Here is a 16,934-nt window from a genome sequence, read left to right on the forward strand (position 1 = left end):
ATTGTTGGATCTCCATAGCAATTATTTCAACAATGTGCAGCCGATTGCTTCCTTTTTCTGGAGTCTTTATTAAAACATTTCCAAGCCAAAGCTGGCATTTGTGAACACATATTGCACATGTATTAACTAACTGTTTATTGTGACAGAATACCTATTTATGTGATTTTTAAAAACTTTATTTTAAAGAAAAGCTTGATTTCCATACAAAATTATTCAACATGGGTGATAAGAAAAACGATATGGAAAGAATTGGTCTCTTTCAAGAGATGGAATACGTTACGATTGGTGACAAGTACAAGTCACCCGCGGCCTGTGAGTATAAACATATAGTTGTGACATGAATCTACATAGTTTATCAGGATAAATCTCGAGCATACACTGAGGTAGTTTATCAAGAATAGTCGTGCATATCCAGTAATCAATAGTTGCACACAGACAGTAAACATAAGGACAGACAGTAAAATAAACATAAGGACAAACAGTAAAGTAAAAATATTATTTGGAAACCACTACTACAAATGACGTAGTACTAGGCCTGGATTATGAAATATAAACATTATGTTGGTTTTATAGAACAAATTGTTTTAAAAGATATTTTATATAACTATCGCTAACCCTAACCGTAAACTAATTCTAACAAATATTTCTTTAAAATCGTTATGGGGAAAATAAGGAACTCATGCCTATTATTTACTTAACTAGTTGATCCAGTGCTGTATATAACACACTATTTGTTAACATCAAGAACAAGCAGTGATTCTGCTCAAGGTTTATCTTGATGAACTAAGGTCGATGACAGTCACTTTTCGGACCCTTGTTTTGGCTTCGTACACAATAAATAAAATATATCCAACAGTAATATTTTTATATGATATATTTTACAAAAGGTACTTTTTATTTCTTTCATACTTAAAAATTAATATTTTGTCCAGAATTATGAAAAATTTAAAAAATGCCAACCTGTAAACAGCATTGTCTGCTTGTCATAGAAATTTGACAGGGGTCACGGTTAGTAGACTAGTTTTTATTTTAACGTGGCAAAGCAGTTTAATAATATAGCTAATTTTTAATTGAATGATGTCACTTTGCATCTCCTTACAATAACCATAAGGTACATGACGTTTCCATTTTAGTAATGCTGAAAAAATTCCAATGCAAAACTGCTATTGAATTTTTTTTTTTGCACTATGCACCTGAATGTGTTTGAAGAAAATCTTGTGATTAAAAAATTGTACCTTTTGTGGATTTCAAGTGAAATTACAGTAACATATGCTATATTTATTGTGTACGAAGCCAAAACAAGGGTGCGAAAAGTGACTGTCGTCAACCATAATTATTTGTTATTAATATCTGCTGCAGAATTTATTTACTAAAGCAAGTTTTTAAATAGAAAATTACTTTTGGCATACTATGTACAACATAATGAATAATTGCACACATCATTCTTGATACATGTTCGGCATTTTCCAACTCTGGACCATTGTATTTGTAAATCTCTTTTTAAAATATGTATTCTGTTAATGGACCAGAAAGTGTTGTTTTATTATTTGTTGATAAATGGGATGTCAGTGTTTTGCATGTGCTCGCAAGCCTTATGAAAAATGTGACGTGTGCAACTATTGATGTACTCCACAATAAAATAACCCTGCAAGCATGTAATTTTTCCAGTAGCAGCAGCTTTAGCAGTGTAATACAGACTTCTGAAAATTACGAGAGCGATAGTTTTGTTTGTGCATCAGTCGCATAAGTGTAGTTTTACGTAACCTATTTTTTGTTCGCGCACTGAATTTATGACATAATTTATATGGTCATGGCAGGTTGTGTAAAAATTAAATGGGTTATCTGAATTTGTTTTTGCGTAACCAATAAATGGTTTATGCAAATTTTCAATTCTCAGAGGCCTGTAATATTTGTGAAATTTCATATGTGTCTTCTAAATAATCATTTTGAATTTCATTAAATGACAAGTAGGCAACATGATTATTTCATGTTGAAACAGTCAAAAACACATTGAAGTGCCATTTTAATTTGTTTATCATAAAGTATCTGATCAGCAAAATATTGAGTTACTTTAATTTATAACGTTCTGGCCTTATAAGCCTAATGTTGACACAGTAAGTTGAAAAGAGCAGTTTAAACTGACATATAACATTTCTCCCTTAAGATTTTAGATTGCATAGTTTTGCTGTTTGTTTTGTTTAACAACATCACTAGAACATTGATTAATTATTCACTGGCTGTTGGATATCTAATATTTTATAATTCTGATAGTCTTAGGAGAAAACCTGCTATATTTTTCCATTAGCAACAAAATATTTTTTATGTGCACTTTCCCACAGACAGAACAGCACATACCACAGCCTTTCACATATCACTGGATGGGATGAGATTGTCAACATGATGATTAATGTTCAAAGTATTTTCTCCATTTGACAATTTGTAACATTTTAAAAACTGTTAACCCTTTTTTTCTATTGAAAACAAATTTGATTGGCTCCTAAATAAATGACGACTGGTATATCAAAGGCTGTGGTATGTGCTATCCTGTGTGGGATGGTGCATATAAAAGATCCCTTGCTGCTAATCGAAAAGAGTAGCCCATCAAGTGGCGACAGCAGGTTTCCTCTTTCAATATCTGTGTGGTCCTTAACCATATGTCCAATGCCATATAACTGTAAATAAAATGTGTTGAGTGCGTCGTTAAATAAAACATTCCCTTCCTTCTTCCTAAATAAATGTTTTACAATGATGCCAAGAATAAACAATATTCATTTGTTTTTGTTTTTTATTTTGTATAGTTGTATTCATTTACAATAATAGCTTTTATCACTTATTTCAACTTTCAGTTAGTTTCAATGAAGCTGCCAGCAAAGGGAAGCAAATGCTGCCCGGAGGAACCAAAGAGCGATCAGCTTTGCAGGCTGGTTATTTTACTGACAAATTTGGTCGCATCCTGGAAGCAGAGGCTTACAGTGATCCAGTAAAGCTTAGAAGAATGTACAGACAAAAAGAAGCCATGAAAAATATTGGTAAAGCCTTCCTTCCAAGTAATGGTGAAAAGAAACCGTGAGTATTTAAAACATACATTTTAATTCAAAACAGTGGCAATTTAGGAGGTGGCAATTTTTTGCCACTACTGCTACTACCAAACAGTCGCTTCCTTCCAAAAGTAATAAACTACTGATAACATACAAGTATTAAATTTAAGATCTTAAATAAAATTATCTGCGATTATGTAGATTTAATATTTTGAATATTTTTTTTAAAGTTAGTAATTTCATGAACAATCTAAAAACATGGTACCGGAACGATTTAGAATGAAGGGCAAAACACTAAATAATATTTGGAAAAAGTGCATAATTTTTTCTTAACAGGTGTATGACCCTATGTATTTCAAACCTATCTGATAGTACCTCCTGGCTCCTTCCATTTAAGATTTTGAAATAGGGAAGTCAAACAAGCTGGTTATTAGCATATGTTTTTTTAGGCATTGGATCTGTACAGTTTAGTGGATTTGACCATGTAATGTACTGTTTATTCTTTTTGAATGTGCTAACAAATGGTCTTTCTGTTTTGTAGGTCTGGACTCGGGAGTTATTATGGCACTATCGGTGGGCCGGTCACCTTCTTTTCTCCAGGTCTTCGTTCAGGGGGAGCATATAAAGCTCCTGGCAAAAATGTTCTCACAAATCCAGGAAAAAAAGGAACTGGCTATGGGTAAGTTGATTTCAAGTACATTGCTCTATCAAGAATATTGTTATTTTTCTTGTCATCTGCGTTTTGAAGAAATGTCAAATTTCCTGAAAAAAACTAAAGATTCGTTTATACTTGACAATATGTTACATGTAATACAATTTGCAAAAAACACTAAAAATCATACAACTGCAACTCTTTTTTTTACACACTCAAGAATTCAACAGTTTTGATCGTTTTTTTTTTTTTTTAGATGGATGAAACTAACTTAATCTTAATATTGAATGACTCAACTTGGATAGTACTTTCAAATCATTGATTGCCCTAAGAAATCACAATTTTGAATAACTCATGCTGATTAGTATATTTCAGATGATGGCTTCTCCAATCCATGAATGCTGATCAGTTTAAGATGTGTATTATTACCATTGGAATTGATTTTAAAACTATCTCAAACAGAAAAATAAATAACACAAATTTAAGAATTGTGAATATATAATTAAAATTCCTGTATTGTTATTAGTGAATTTAAGATTTTTCTACGCAAAAATGTCCATGAAACATGTACGCAGCACAGGTGCATAGACGTAGTTAGGTCTCACTACACAGATCACTTCTGGGTGAGAGTTCATTCATCACGGTCCACTATTGTGACATACACATGTATGTTGTGGTTCACATATTCACTTCTAAGAATTGGGGAAGAATTAAAACAATATGTATGTTTAATGGTAAGCCCTCTGGCTGTATTTTGCCCATTTTATTTTGTAATATTATTGTGTATTGACCTTTTGGGACATGGGTGTATAGCGCAAGAGACAGCCGGATTGAATTGGTTCATCATATTCTTTAACCCATTAACTTAATGTATATTGCTTCGCTGTTAATTACATGTTCATTTACTACATGAAATTTGATGGGGGAAGAAATGTATCAACTTACGTATGGATCGTCTTCAATACGTAAAAACGCAAACCACGCGCCCATTCAAAGGGATTTCCCTCACCTAGATACATGTTACACGTATGAGGCGTGTTATGCTGGAGCTCAAGTCAAAATGTTTTTTAAATTCTCTAGTTTTATACACACACACCCCCCACACCCCCCAAAAAAACACAAAAAAACCCGAACAAACACAAGAACCCTGTTACTCAGCTGATGACCTTCAGTTTGACTTTTCATTGTTTGAATGATGTTAAAATGGAAATATATTTATGTTTTGAAACACAAAAAATAACTATTTTCAGTTAGCAGTTTCCCATTCCCATTTTTTATCTATAATTTATATTTGTCTTTTTTTCAAATACAGAATGCCTGTTTGTTTTTGGTTTTTTTTCACTTAGCCAATTCTCATTTTGATATTAAATGCAAATATTTATTGTCTTTCAAATACACCATGACTAGTTTTTGTTTGTGCATTTCCCATGTTCGTGTTAAAGTAAACATTTATTGTTTTTCAAATCCACAATGAATTGTTTTCAGATATCCCAATGTTCTGCTTGGCAAATATCCAGCCAACCAGAGTGAAAATTATGAAAGTGGCAGGGACAAACTGCGGGTGTGTTAAGTGTCCTCAAAATTGGAGTTCTGAAATGCATTTATCTATTTAACCACTGTGTACATACAACTCACGTGTGTGTTTTCCTAACAGCATTTACTAAACTGTTTGTTTAAACCACTGCTTTTCACAACGTCTCTTGCCTTGCTTTATTCTGGCAAGTAAAATGGTCAAATTTCTTATTGAAAAATTATGTCACAGCTAACAAAACCTGGTGTTAAAGACAGAGACGAAGGTTGTGGATGATGTGGTATAGATCATTTTCCTTGCACAATCTACCTGAGGAAGGAGAAATGGTGCAAACTTTGTCTGTAAATGAAAGCAATTTGAATTCACAAGTACATACCTGGTACATGTACCTCAAATTTATCACAAGGGCTAAGAAAGTTCTATTAAAGGGACATATACCCTGGTTTTTAAACGCTAAGGCATTATTGTTTACTATTCGAGCCGTTTTTGATAACTGAAATCATACTTTACTTACATTTTATTGTTTACATTATCCATTTCCATACAGTCGAAGTGTTTTTGGTCATCCTGGTGTTTTTAATATCACAAAATGAATTTTTCATATTTTTAAAAACACAAATGCGTCTGAGAAGTAACAGTTATGGAGTCAAGTTTTAGTCTATTTTTAGAGGGTATTTCACCATTTCAAAGCTACAGAGTCATGTTTCACTCATTTGTAACTTTATCCAAATGTGTTACAGGTTTGTAGATTAACTAAACTGTTAATTTTCACTGGTTGAAACTAGGGTCTGTCCCTTTAAAAATCTAGAAAACAATGACCCAATTTACAAAGCCTATTTTTATTTTACATGTTTGTAACTATATGTACAGTTATTTACCATGCTTAAACCTGCATTTAAGAAAAACAGGCTTTGTAAATTTAGCCCACTATACTTTATTGTTTTATACAGGGACACATGACAGATGTTTTTAAAGGTGGCACATGCATTGCACATTAACCTAAGTCCTTTATGATGTCCTGTTTCTATGAATTGTTGATAATTGTTTGCAATACCCATCCCAGTAACCAAAGTCAATAAACAAATTGTATTTTAATTCAGGGGTTTGTTTTTAATTATTTTCCCCATTTACTTGTCAGTTGTGTATTTACATGTATATATAGATATAGATAACATTTGGAATAGTTTTGTATATACATGTACAATGAAGTCAATGGTGACATAACATTATTGTTTTTGTTATCACTTATAAAAAGTACTCCCCCCCCCCCCCCCCCACTATGTATTGTCGACAGTTTTTGAATACTTTTTTGCTTTCAAGAGTTAACTTGATACATGTATGCTTATGAACCACTGTCTTTGACAGTTAATCCTCCCCCCCCCCCCCCCCCCACCTTCTTATTGAGTATGATGTACTTCTACACACAACTTCTTCAGCATGAAGGGTGGGATGTAGCCCAGTGGTAAAGCGTTTGTTTGATGTACAGTCGGTCTGGGATTGACCCCCATCGGTGGACCCATTGGGCTATTTCTCGCTCCAGCCAGTGCACCACGACTGGTATATCAAAGGTTGTGGTATGTGCTATCCTGTCTGTGGGATGGTGCATATAAAAGATCCATTGCTGCTAATCAAAAAGAGTAGTCCATAAAGTGGCAACAGCGGGTTTACTCTCTCAATATCTGTGTGGTGCTTAACCATATGTCCGACGCCATATAACCTTAAATAAAATGTGTTGAGTGTGTCGTTAAATAAAACATTTCTTTCTTTCTTTCTTCAACTTGACACAGTTTCCATGAAGTTATTTTTTTATAACAGTTTGAAACTCACTTTTCAGACTATATTGAGATTTAGAAAATCCAAAATCATAACAAGTGATTTTAATTCTGTTCACTATTTCAGTGTCATTTGGCTCCAGTCAAATATTTGGGTTTTTTTTGTTTTAAAAAAGATGATAGAAGGGTTTTTACTGCAAATATTTTTATTTGAGACAGTTTTACAGAATGTTATTAGGCAAACAGTGTGGGGTTGGGTTTTTTTCTTGGGGGGGGGGGGGGGGGGGGGGGTTAAAAATAAAAAATATATATAAATATATATATATATATATATATATATATATATATATATATATATATATATATATATATATCTAAAAGTTAGCTATTGCTTCCATTGGCAGTTACTGCAAAGAATTGTTTTCTGTTTCAAAATTGACTCTTTGTTAATAATATGGAATCTATTACATAGGATCATGGTGTGAATATACCTTAGAACCTTTGCACATATCTTGAAAATACTTTTTTTGTCTTCATGCACATCACCGATTTCACATGTTTTTTTAACCCTTGTTCTACACCCATACAGGTTGTATTCTGTGTGTGATGCACATGACTAACAAAAACTTTACTGTTTTAGCTATTCTAATGTTGCAATTGGTGAGTACCCACGGTACCAGTCTGAATCATACTGGAGGGCGAGAGAACTAATGAAGGTTTGCTGTGTTCTAACAATTTGATTCTGTTGTATAAAGTTGTTTCATTGTGAAAAGATCACAATGTATTTTGAAATTCAGTGTTTTTGCATGCATTTGTTTGATTAAAATACAATTTTAAAATCCATTTATTTATATATTTATTTATCCATCCATCCATTCACTGAATTACTCACCCACTCATACCTCATACTTCCACACTTCAGACATTCATTCATCTCTTAAGTCCCATCTGTCCATCCATCCACCAAGTGACACACACATCCATTCCTCTTCCACTCATATGTCCATCAGTCGTTCCATCCCATCCCATCCCATCCCATCCCATCCCATCCCATCCCATCCATTCATTCCATCATCCATCCATCCATTCCATCCATCCATCTATCCATCCATATGTCCATACGTCCATCTACCCATTCAGTCACTTATATCCATCCATCCATATCTCCCTCCCTCTGCCCATGCATGATACCCTCACATCCATCCATCCATCCAATGTATCTATTCATCCAATGCATCCATTCATCCATCCATGATCTAACAAACCCAGTGTCATCTCAAGTCTAAGCAACCAGTTGAGAAAATCGCTAAAATAGGTCAGCAGCTCGTTGCATTTTTAATCCCTGGTCAATTTATGGAATATACCAGAGACCATCTTGTGTGAAAGATACAAAATTTTCCATTCAATGTACATACATGTCATGAAGATTCTAACATTTAGACAGGTGGAATATGTCCTCAGCTCTGCCAATCTTTATGCCAAAGAAAATTTTGGTTGGATAACATTTACATAATTAATAATAATATACTGGTAATATATATTTACCACTATGCAATTTAGTAGTTCTGTTATTTTTTCTAAACTACCACTTTCATAGTATGCCAACAACTTCAATGTTTAGCCCAGTGACAATGTGGACACAAGTTTCAACGGCTATTCAGACAAAAATGTCACCTGAGCTGGACATGATGACATGGGTTTGTCAGATATTAAATAAAATGTAAAATATTAACAGAATAAATGCAATCTGTGCCTGTATATGAACTTAGAGTATTATTTTGAGTAATGACAAAACCCTTGTTGGTTAAACATGAAGAGGGTTTGCACCTACATTGTACACATCAAGTTGATTAAGAGAGTAAAAGATACATAGAGAATAACTGGTGACTACCTTGACAGTCATATTGGCTTCATTCTTTGAATGTTAGAATGGGAAATGGCATGTGTCCCTGCTACGTCCCCCAGTGGTAAAGCACTTGCATAATGTGCAGTGGTACTGGGATTGACCCCTTCATAGGACACATTGGGTTATTTCTCATTCTTGCCATTCCACAATGACTGGTATATCAAAGGCAGTAGTATGTGCTATCCTCTCCGGGATGGTGCATATAAAAGATCCCTTGCTACTAATGCAAAAATGTAGCAGGTTTCCACTTTAAGACTATGTCAAAAGTATCAAATGTTTGACATCCAATAAATCAATGTGTTCTAGTGGTGTTGTTAAACAAAACAAACTTTAAACCATTCAGCCATGGCAAGATAAAGCTGTTCTATTAAAGTAGAAACTAGTTTTTTTATTTACCTTTCTGTCCAACACGTTTAGTCAGAAAATTAAATTTGTTCCAAGTTTAGTGTGCTAATTGTGTCTTTTGCACTATGACATCATACAAGATGCATGTACTGATTCTTTTTAAGATGCTAGCTACATTTTGTTACATCAGTAAATCCTAATTCATCAATAATTATTTGACGTTTAAAAGAGCTTTGTTACTTTGATATAACTTTGTAATGATATATGTAATAGATTATGTATTTATCTTTCATGTTACTAAATTTGCAGTATTGTAAGTGTATTTTACAAAGTATGTAATGTCAATGAATTGAACACATTTTGTCTTGTATATTTTACAACATGTTTTTGTTTGTTGAATGCAGAAAGAACTCCAATCACATAAGGCTGCATTAAAAGGAGGCGCATTTCGCCTAAACATGCATCCAACAGACTACTTCGAACTGAATCCATACAGGACAGAAAAGCCACTTCCTCCACTGAGAAAATCATTATCAGCAAGTGCTCTTCGAGACAAAGATCTCAAGCCATTCAAACCAAGTTCACCAGGAAAAACTGTAAGTCAGTTTTATCTCTCAAATCCTGCATATGCTAGATAGCAACAGTCCATGTGACAAATCTCTGTTTGATATCAGTATCAATGGTTACACTTAACAAAAACTATGTACATCAGTTACATAGAGTACCTATTGGTTGCCAAAAGATCATGTTATTTAGCTTTAACCATTCGAAAAGAATAGAGTGTAAAGTAAAAGAGTAAAATGAGAAGACAAAAGAAAACATGTAATAACTGCAATCATAGTAAGGTTTGGTTTGCATCATATAGTTATTTTCATTTCAATTTATTTTCGTGCTTATATCCAATTAAGGTTCAAGCACGCTGTCATGGGCACACACTTCAGCTGTCTGGGTTGTCTGTCTAGTCCGTAGGTTAGTTGTGAGAGAGAAGAGGGTGTAGTGGTCTTACACCTACCCATTAAGTTGTTAAAACTCATTCTGGGTGGGAGCCGGTACCGAGCTGCAAACCCTGTACCTACCAGCCTGTAGTCCAATGGCGTAACCATGACACCACCAAGGCCTATAGTTGTCTGATGGGATTTAGCTGTCGGTTGAGTGCTTGATTGAGGTGTTTGCGTCACAGGATCGATCCACCTCGATGGATCCATTCAACTCAATGGGTTTTTCTCATTCCAGTCAGTGCACTACAACTGGTCAAAGGCTGTGTTATGTGCTTTCTTGTCTGTGGGAAAATGCATATAAAAGATCCCTTGTTGCATTAGGAAAATGTAGCAGGTTTCCTCTGATGACTACGTGTCAGAATTACCAAATATTTGACATCCAATAGGTGATGGTTAATTAATCAATATGCTCTAGTGGTGTCGTTAAATAAAACAAACTTTACCTTTCATACATGTCTCCCTAAATGGAATCCTGAAATGTCAAGGACAGATACAATTTATAGTGATCATTCATCCATGTACACCCATACCTACATATTTGTATCGGTGCAAACATACTTGTAACTCAACACTGATATGAACACTGAACCTGAACATATCCACGGACAAATATAGTTGCATGCATGCGCACATACACACATGCATGTCATAGGGTGGTAAGCCAGATACTTGCATACATATGCATATGCAATCATGTTGCTTGTTGATAGTTTGGAATAGTGTAACTCTGAACTCGTTAATTTGTATGAAAAACCGTACTGACACTACCTCCATTTGCAAACTGTCACAGACAGCCCTATATTAGGGCCTCCACGAGTCCAAAATATTGGACTCGAGTGCTTGAGGTTCAAACTCGATCCGGACCCGAGTACCCGACACTTATACTAGATGATAATGAGACTATAAGGAATAAAGTAAAATAGTATTATGCATCTTAATTCCAGCGCTGAACATGGATTCCACACCTTCAACTTTTGTTTTCCCTCCATGTGTCTCATTGCCCTATAATATAACGGCGGCATGCATGTGGAAAAATGACATAAAACATATAATTAAATGAGTGTTCTTCCTTGCACGGGTACTCAAGTTCTGTAAACGGACTCAAGTCTTGATAGACTCAGCCTGTGCCAGAATACTAAAGTACTCGTGGAGACCTTTCCCTATATCTCACCTTATTTTCATGATCTTACCTGAAAATGATTCTTTTTATATTTAACAGCCTGGAGGAATGAAGGCTGGAACATTTGACCCCTACCCATCACATTCTCAAGATGCTTACAGAATCAGAGTGAAACGTCCAGTCAATATTGTCAACAAGAGTGGAAAGAGTTTTATACCATCACAGGGTCCCAAGTCAAGGCCTGTCAATTCCATTGTGGATCAGATGGTGACAAGGTGGGCATCAAATATTACAATCAGATTTTTTTTTTTTTTCTTAGTTCAGTAAGGATTATTCTTGAAAAAGATTAGTGTTGGATTATGACTTGGAAACACCGAGAATAAATTTAGAGGCATTGTATAGACTGTATAGAATGTTTATTTATCCAATAACTTACCCATGATATCCATGTCATAAACCAGTATAAACCAGTATTAACCAGTGTAATAATGGTATGCAAGTTTACACGGTCTCTAGATAATAATGTGTTGATTTGACACCAACAAACCAATCACCATGTCGGTACTAAATATGACGTCGTCACGATTTGGCAAAGAACACACAATGACATCACATAGTTTAAAGCGTTTGCGTTTACGTCTTTCTGGTTTCACTCTTAAACTTGTAATAAAATGATAGTTTAATACATTTCATTATAGATTTTGTTTTTACAGAATAAATAGAACATTGGGTTTTGAAAATTATCTGTGAACCATGAATAAAATACAAAGTTAAAGCAATACCCAGAACAGTAAAGTAATTTACGTTGTTTCTATATACATGGACGTGTAGCCGATGTAGGCTATATCGAAAATAAAGGCTTTTAAAAACCTCAAATAGCTGGGGTAATAAATAGAATAACAAACTCGGTACCAGTTATTATCCAATTTATGTCCCTCATGAAATAATTTTCACTTAAGACATAAATTTGATAATAACTGGCAACTCATTTGTTATCCTCAATTTAACATAGACTCCTTTGATATTTTCATCTTAAAAAACACTTGTGACAAATCCTCTATATAACAATACATTATTCATCTTGTATTAATACAGAGAAAGGCTTTCGTTATTTAATGGTTTTCCTTTTCACTCTCTCTTTCTCCTCTTCTCTTATTACCTATAAAAATAATTTGTTAAATTATGTGTAATTAGTGTTTGTTTGAGCACATATTACATATTTGCTAAAAGCCTAATTTGAGAGGTAACTGGTGTTTTCAAAAAGCCTTTCTTTTATTTTGACATTTTAAAACAAATTTGTCACATTGCTGACAGTGTTTTTAATCCAGCTTAAAACCTGTTAGAACAGTGCCTTCTCTTAATAGTTTATTCAATAGCTGATGTATTTTTGGTGCTGGGGTGTCATAAAACATTCAGTCTCTTAATATTTCTTTATAAACTTTCTATTTCAGATCCATGAATTCACAGAACTACAGAGCTGTAACGCTGGCATAACTACCCACGACATTTAACTGAGACATTTCATTTTAAAACAAAATAATGCTGTTTAGTGTGATATAAAGACAAATGTTTTTTAATTAATAGGATTTCCTAGCATTACCTGAATGAGCAGCCATTTTAAACTTGAACGACTTAGTAATTTTAAATGTTTTTATATGGAATGGCAGTGTGTTACATACCAAAACTAGGTCACCACGACCTAGCTTTTCACACATTAAACTTTAAAGGAAATCCTTGTCAGGGTGATGTATTCCGTATCAATTCATATGAGATCATCAGATCTTGCATTCAAGTACAGCTTGGGATGGTGGTGTGTTTTGTACAATAACTAGGTCACTGTGACCTACTTTTCACACATTACTCCACATTAAAGGAAATCCTTGTTCAGGCCATATCTTCCTTATCAATTCATATAGGATCATCAAACCTTTCATGCAAGTATAACTTTGAATGGCGGTGTGTTGCATATAACTAGGTCACCAGGACCTATTTTTGACAGGCGTTTCATGTACCTCACTCATACAGTGTTTACCCTAGTAATCTCTGGTATACTAACAGATTGTTATTTATTCATTTATCAGTATTAAAGTAATATTACATTTTTTTGTTGTTATTAAAGACATTATGTAGGTATTAAACCATTATTTCTTGATTTATGTGTTGAAATATGAGATGAGTTTAATCTGAATGCTCATCTTTGTCAAATAAACAATTAATTTACTATTATTTAATTAATGGAGGTAATTACTAGTATAGAAATGTATTGCTTTAATAATAAGGATTCTATCCTGCATACCTCGTAAAAATGTATTTCGACACAAAATGACCATACTTAGTTTTTATAATTGTCGATATTTTATAGTACCTGGTGATACTTCTATACAGTGATATAACTGTATATTATAGTTGACTGTTATTACCTTAAAATTTTTAAACACATACTTGGGATTCAGTACAGAAAGGTGGGTTCTTGAGAAAGTGAATGAATTAATAGTGTTTAAACAAATTAATGAAATGTTTTGTAGAGGTGGGTGGCAAGAAGGGTGTATGTTCAGCCATTGCATACATGTCGTTAATAGTTTTTAATATAGTTTACAAAACAGACTATGTTGTGTTTTTTTGTGTGTCTGGACATTTGCTTGCTTTAGGATATGTTACATTATTGATACGGTATCTCTACTTTCAAACAAACAAACAAAAACCTCCCAGAAGAAGATTAATAGTGCATAATCCTGAATGTTTGATTTTTGAGAGTGTTTTCACTTCATTTTATTAAAGTAATATGTGATTATAGCCATATAGTTTTGATATGTTGGAGCTTTTTAGGCTTTTTTTTTTTAAAACATTTTGTATAAAATATGTTACTAAAAGTAACTTTGTTATGTAAAGAACCTTGAAATGATTAACATGAAATGTGTGTTGGATGTTGTAAAAATATACTGTGCCAGTCCAGAAATTGAGAGATAAACGATTAAAGAATTTAATCTGTTAATAACTTGATATACAGTGAAATCCCCCGAAACCAGACATGTTAGGAACCAAGTAAAATGTCTGATTTTAAGGGGTAACCAGTTTATCCAGTTTAAAGAGGTTCTCTCTTGTACTAAAATTTAAAAGGGGACTGTGAAAAGTGTCAGTTTTTTAGAGAATTCCGTTTACAGAGTGTTCGGTTTTGAGAGGTTTCACTGTACAAGCACCGTTTCTACACTGTAATGATATATTACAGGTTTATTCAAATAGCAATAACTCGTTACACATTTTATCTTTTTTTTAAATATATATATTTATATTGATAAAAACCATTTACATTGATGAAGTCTGCTGAAATCTGTGATATTGTTTGGTTTTTCAGTTTTAATCATGATCTTAAACATGACTAGGACATACTGATCCCGTTAAAAAAAAACATTATCTGTGTTTTGTGTATCCAGGTTAAACAAATTTAATAATACATGTACATCCTTGTTATTGTTATACTTTATACCAAAAGTGGATTTTGACAATATGGTTAAGTGTATCCCAATATTCATCAGTTGGGGTTGGGTTTTTTCCATTTCAACAATTATGATTCAATTCTACATTTTGCAGTGAGCAATTTTGCTTAAATCTTGTGCATCTACGTATCTTTTCATTTAAATTTCTGTAAACTAAACCAAGTGATCATTGTATTAAGTATGCTACATTTAGTTTACTTGCTATGATGATGTGTCTTTATTTAGAAAAATAAATAAAACTGTGAAACAAACTGTACAGTAAAATGATCTTTCAGCTCTTAATACAATTCTTCTTAATTTTTATTCCCAAAATCATGATCTTCATTTTGGTAGATTTATTGGCTTTCCCCAAGTAATAACTTAAAAGTATTCCAGTTATGTAACATTTATATTTTCATTACATATCCAAGCTTTCATTCCTGATCATTCACATTACATTCATATATTATACTCAGATTTCTATTGTTATGTTGCAATATACATGTACATATAGTAAACTAAATGTTTTGTCTTTGTTTGGCCAAAATTTCTGTTTTTGGATATCGCTTATTTATATAAATATATTTTGTTACAATATATTTTTTAAGTTTGTGAATATATTTAATTTTTGCTGTGCCGATTGCTTTTTGTCTTTACAATCAATGTTTGTAGCTGATATATATTAGATCTAAATATTTGTTGATCTCTGTTACTTATATACCGGTAATGTGTTTAATCTGCACATTATGCTGATTTCAACTTTTTAAGCTTGCCTGTTTGAAACATTAATATAAGAGGTTTAAAGAGAACAAGTTACTGTGTTTGGGTCACGTTATAATTATGCTGGTTTAATACCTACATTTCTCTCACGCTTAGGTATATAGGACAGAGCTATCACATGAAAAAAAGCTATGAAAGATATTTCTTGCTAGTTCAATCAACCTGTACAAAGGTGCCAGAAAGCTGAGTTAGATAAACCGCCTAGCACTCGTCCCCTAAACGATAATGCACCCTTTTCATTGATTAATTAGTCTCGTCGTTTAGGAGGTAGTTGACCGTTGATACCTGTTCATTACATCATTACATAATCAAAGGTAGTATATGATGTCACATAATATGTAACACTGCATTCATACATTCTAGTGATGTAACATGTCAGCTGGGAGGTCACCATATAAACAAAACAAATGCAGTGAATTATATAATAATTATACTAAAATTATAAGACCGATTGTACTTGTTCTATCCCACATGACCACATATGATGGAGTTTTATATTATTACCTTCCTAATAAATCTTACTATATAAATAGTCCTGAATATAATCAACAATTGTTTCTTCAATATTCAATTCTACAGCCATAACTGCGTTTCTGAATTCAACACTACTGTTTATAGCACATGGTAGGTGGTGGTTTAAGTGCCTCTTGACAATGTCAGAAGTAAACAAATGGTATTGCTATTACATATGTTAGGTGTAGGGTTACAAAATAAAAATTGAAGATATGTATATCAAACAAGCAAGCTATAAGAGGGCTTTGACTAGGATCCATAATTTATAAAATATATATATACGTATATATATATATATATATATATTATTATTAGGTGAGTTTACCTCATTACATTTTTATATTGTAAATATATAATATACAAAAAAGTATCATTTCTTTATCTGAAGGTAGAGGGTTTAGTCCATTTTTCTTGGTACTACCCAAGAATATGAACAGTGTACAATATGTATATATTTTCCACAATAAATGGTTAAAACAGCCACCACATTGTAGTTACTTATGATTTCAAGGGCAGCACAGTGCAAAAAATAGTGGTACAGCTCGAGGTTACCAGACTCTCCTTTCAGATTCACCTGTGAAGGACATTTTCAAACAACAAATATAACCATCCCCCAAAAAGAAAGTGGCATGGCATACTGCACTGCCCCTGGATTTAGAAGGAGTTCCAGAAATGCTCAGTTTGAGGATAAAGAAGGATTTTTAAAATTTTAGATGTGGTGGAGTAATTGCTTGTCGTTGATGAGATTGAACTAATAGGTGTACCTATTGAAGTGATACTTTCTTAAAACATTAATAGTGGAAATA

General features: G+C 33.2%; 1 protein-coding gene across 2 annotated transcripts; it reads left to right on the forward strand.

Moving 5' to 3' along the window:
- Positions 1 to 29: 29 nt before the first annotated feature.
- Positions 30 to 16,611, forward strand: LOC121378520 (UPF0602 protein C4orf47 homolog). Of its 2 annotated transcripts, none has more exons than XM_041506725.1 (7): positions 30 to 312; positions 2,847 to 3,066; positions 3,580 to 3,717; positions 5,176 to 5,251; positions 9,649 to 9,840; positions 11,462 to 11,637; positions 12,814 to 16,611. In XM_041506725.1, the coding sequence occupies exons 1-7, from the start codon at positions 219 to 221 to the stop codon at positions 12,854 to 12,856; spliced, it is 939 nt and encodes a 312-aa protein (XP_041362659.1). In that variant the 5' UTR covers positions 30 to 218; the 3' UTR covers positions 12,857 to 16,611. The 2 variants fall into 2 exon arrangements, with proteins under 2 accessions (XP_041362659.1, XP_041362658.1); XM_041506724.1 differs by lacking the exon at positions 5,176 to 5,251 and adding an exon at positions 7,634 to 7,709.
- Positions 16,612 to 16,934: the final 323 nt, after the last annotated feature.

Source organism: Gigantopelta aegis, chromosome 8, assembly GCF_016097555.1.
Source record: "Gigantopelta aegis isolate Gae_Host chromosome 8, Gae_host_genome, whole genome shotgun sequence".
Lineage (NCBI taxonomy): Eukaryota > Metazoa > Mollusca > Gastropoda > Neomphalida > Peltospiridae > Gigantopelta > Gigantopelta aegis.

Bases quoted from the DNA above. Each gene is read 5' to 3' on its own strand.
- LOC121378520 (XM_041506725.1), top strand. From the start codon at position 219: ATGGGTGATAAGAAAAACGATATGGAAAGAATTGGTCTCTTTCAAGAG. The intron at 3,067-3,579 runs GTGAGTATTTAA...TCTGTTTTGTAG, and splicing joins AGTAATGGTGAAAAGAAACC to GTCTGGACTCGGGAGTTATT. The intron at 5,252-9,648 runs GTGTGTTAAGTG...TGTTGAATGCAG, and splicing joins GTGGCAGGGACAAACTGCGG to AAAGAACTCCAATCACATAA.